Genomic DNA, 1,673 nt, shown 5'->3' with positions numbered 1-1,673 from the left:
GTCACAAATTGGGGTCGTTTGGGGTCACAAATTGGGGTCACACTTTGGGGTCTCACCTGCACGGGGGTCTCCTGGTCCACACCTCTTTGCAGCCCTATAGGGGTCCAAACCCCACACCGTCAGCCCACAGCCACCCCCCCCTCAATATTAAAACTGAAGGGCTCAGGGGTCAGAGGTCAGGGGTCAGAGGTCAGGGGTCACCTTCTTGGCCAGGTCAGCCCAGTTCCAAGCCCGGATTTCCCCATCGCTGGCGCTCAGCAGCTGCTTCTCCCCACAAGCCAAGGCGTACACTGGGCCTCGGTGTGCTGCCAGGGGTCAAAGGGCACGGGGTCAAAGGGCACGGGGTCAAAGGGCACGGGGCCAAAGGGCACGGGGCCAAAGGGCGATGGGAGTGGGGTCAGGGGTACGGTAGGGCCAACGGGAGCGGGGGTCAATGGGCTCGGGGTCAGAGGTCAAAAAAGGTGGGCGTGGCCAAAGGAAACGCGGCCAATGGGAACGACGGGAGCCCCGGCCGCTATCCTGGAAGGTCCCAGAGGTGCCGCAAAGCACGCTGGGAGCCCCGGCCGCCATGTTGGCTGCACCTAGGCCTACCGCAAAGCATTGTGGGCCCACCCCTCCCCCATTATAACGCCGGGACCGCCTTTCCCACCGCCCCCACCCCAAAAGACCCCCCCCCAACCCCTCACCCCGGAAGCAGAACAGCGGCTTTTTGCTCTCCTCAGTTGCCCCGGCTCCCAGCGCGGCCGCCAGCCCGAAAATCGCCACTTCGCCGTAGTTATTCCCCGCCGCCAAATACCGCCCGCACGGGGAAGGGCTCTGAGACAGAACGCTCATATGAAGCAGCTGCCGGGCGCGCCGGGGCCCCGCGGGGGACACACAGCCCCGTTCCGCCGCCTCCGGATCCTCCTCGCTGGGCGCCGCCATTTTGTCGAGACTCTTTGTCGCGGGGAGATGACGTCATACAGGCGCGTGGCGGGGGGAAAAAGAGCGCGCGGCGCTGCGTGGCGCACGCGCAGTCCGCTACGGCGCCCTCTCGCCGGCTGATTTACGCATGCGCCGGCTCCATGCCGACGTACTGCGCATGAGCGGACGGAGATCGCGCCCCGGGGATATCAATGAGCATGCGCTGTTTCCACGGCGACGGCGTCTTTTGAACTCCACGTGCGGCTTCACCGCGCAGCCGATTACGCGCATGCGCACTGGGGAAACAGTCGCTGCCAAATGTGCTCATGCGCAGTCTCAGCGGATCCTGCCCTTTCCAGCACTGCGCATGCGTACATAGGAGAAACCCGCCCGTAACTCCGCGGCGCATGCGCACACAAAAGCGGAGCCAAGCCCGCGCGGACATTGCGCATGCGCAGCTGCTCGACGCATGCGCAGTCTTAAGATACGGCTGTTTGAGGGAACCCCGCATGCGCGGTCTCGGGGGAAGGAGAGGGGGGGCGTGGACGCAGCGCATGCGCAGTGCGGCGCGCGCGGGGGCTGTCGGGATGTTGGAGGACTCCGGCCGCCGCGGGAAGAGGAGAGCGGAGAACGGAGAGGGGTGAGGAGGGGAGGATTGGTCACGTGGTCACCGGTGGGGGTCACGGGGTCGTTTGGGGGCGGTGGGGAGCGCCGGGTGGGGCACAAAATGGCGCCGGATGGCCCCGGTGCATCATGGGAGGCGCAAGGGG

At 66.1% G+C, this 1,673-nt stretch overlaps 1 protein-coding gene across 1 annotated transcript; it reads right to left on the bottom strand.

Annotated features, from left to right (window-relative positions):
- Window positions 1–2: 2 nt before the first annotated feature.
- THOC6 (THO complex 6) lies at window positions 3–1,566 on the bottom strand. Its single transcript, XM_010726861.3, has 3 exons — window positions 687–1,566; window positions 202–305; window positions 3–94 (listed from the first exon to the last, which is right to left on the bottom strand). The coding sequence occupies exons 1-3, from the start codon at window positions 922–924 to the stop codon at window positions 53–55; spliced, it is 384 nt and encodes a 127-aa protein (XP_010725163.1). The 5' UTR covers window positions 925–1,566; the 3' UTR covers window positions 3–52.
- Between the last annotated feature and the right edge of the window lie 107 nt (window positions 1,567–1,673).

Source organism: Meleagris gallopavo, unplaced genomic scaffold, assembly GCF_000146605.3.
Source record: "Meleagris gallopavo isolate NT-WF06-2002-E0010 breed Aviagen turkey brand Nicholas breeding stock unplaced genomic scaffold, Turkey_5.1 ChrUn_random_7180001858599, whole genome shotgun sequence".
In the NCBI taxonomy this organism is placed as follows: Eukaryota; Metazoa; Chordata; class Aves; order Galliformes; family Phasianidae; genus Meleagris; species Meleagris gallopavo.
Note: the sequence above shows the minus strand (reverse complement) of the source record. Positions and strands in the feature narration are given on the sequence as shown.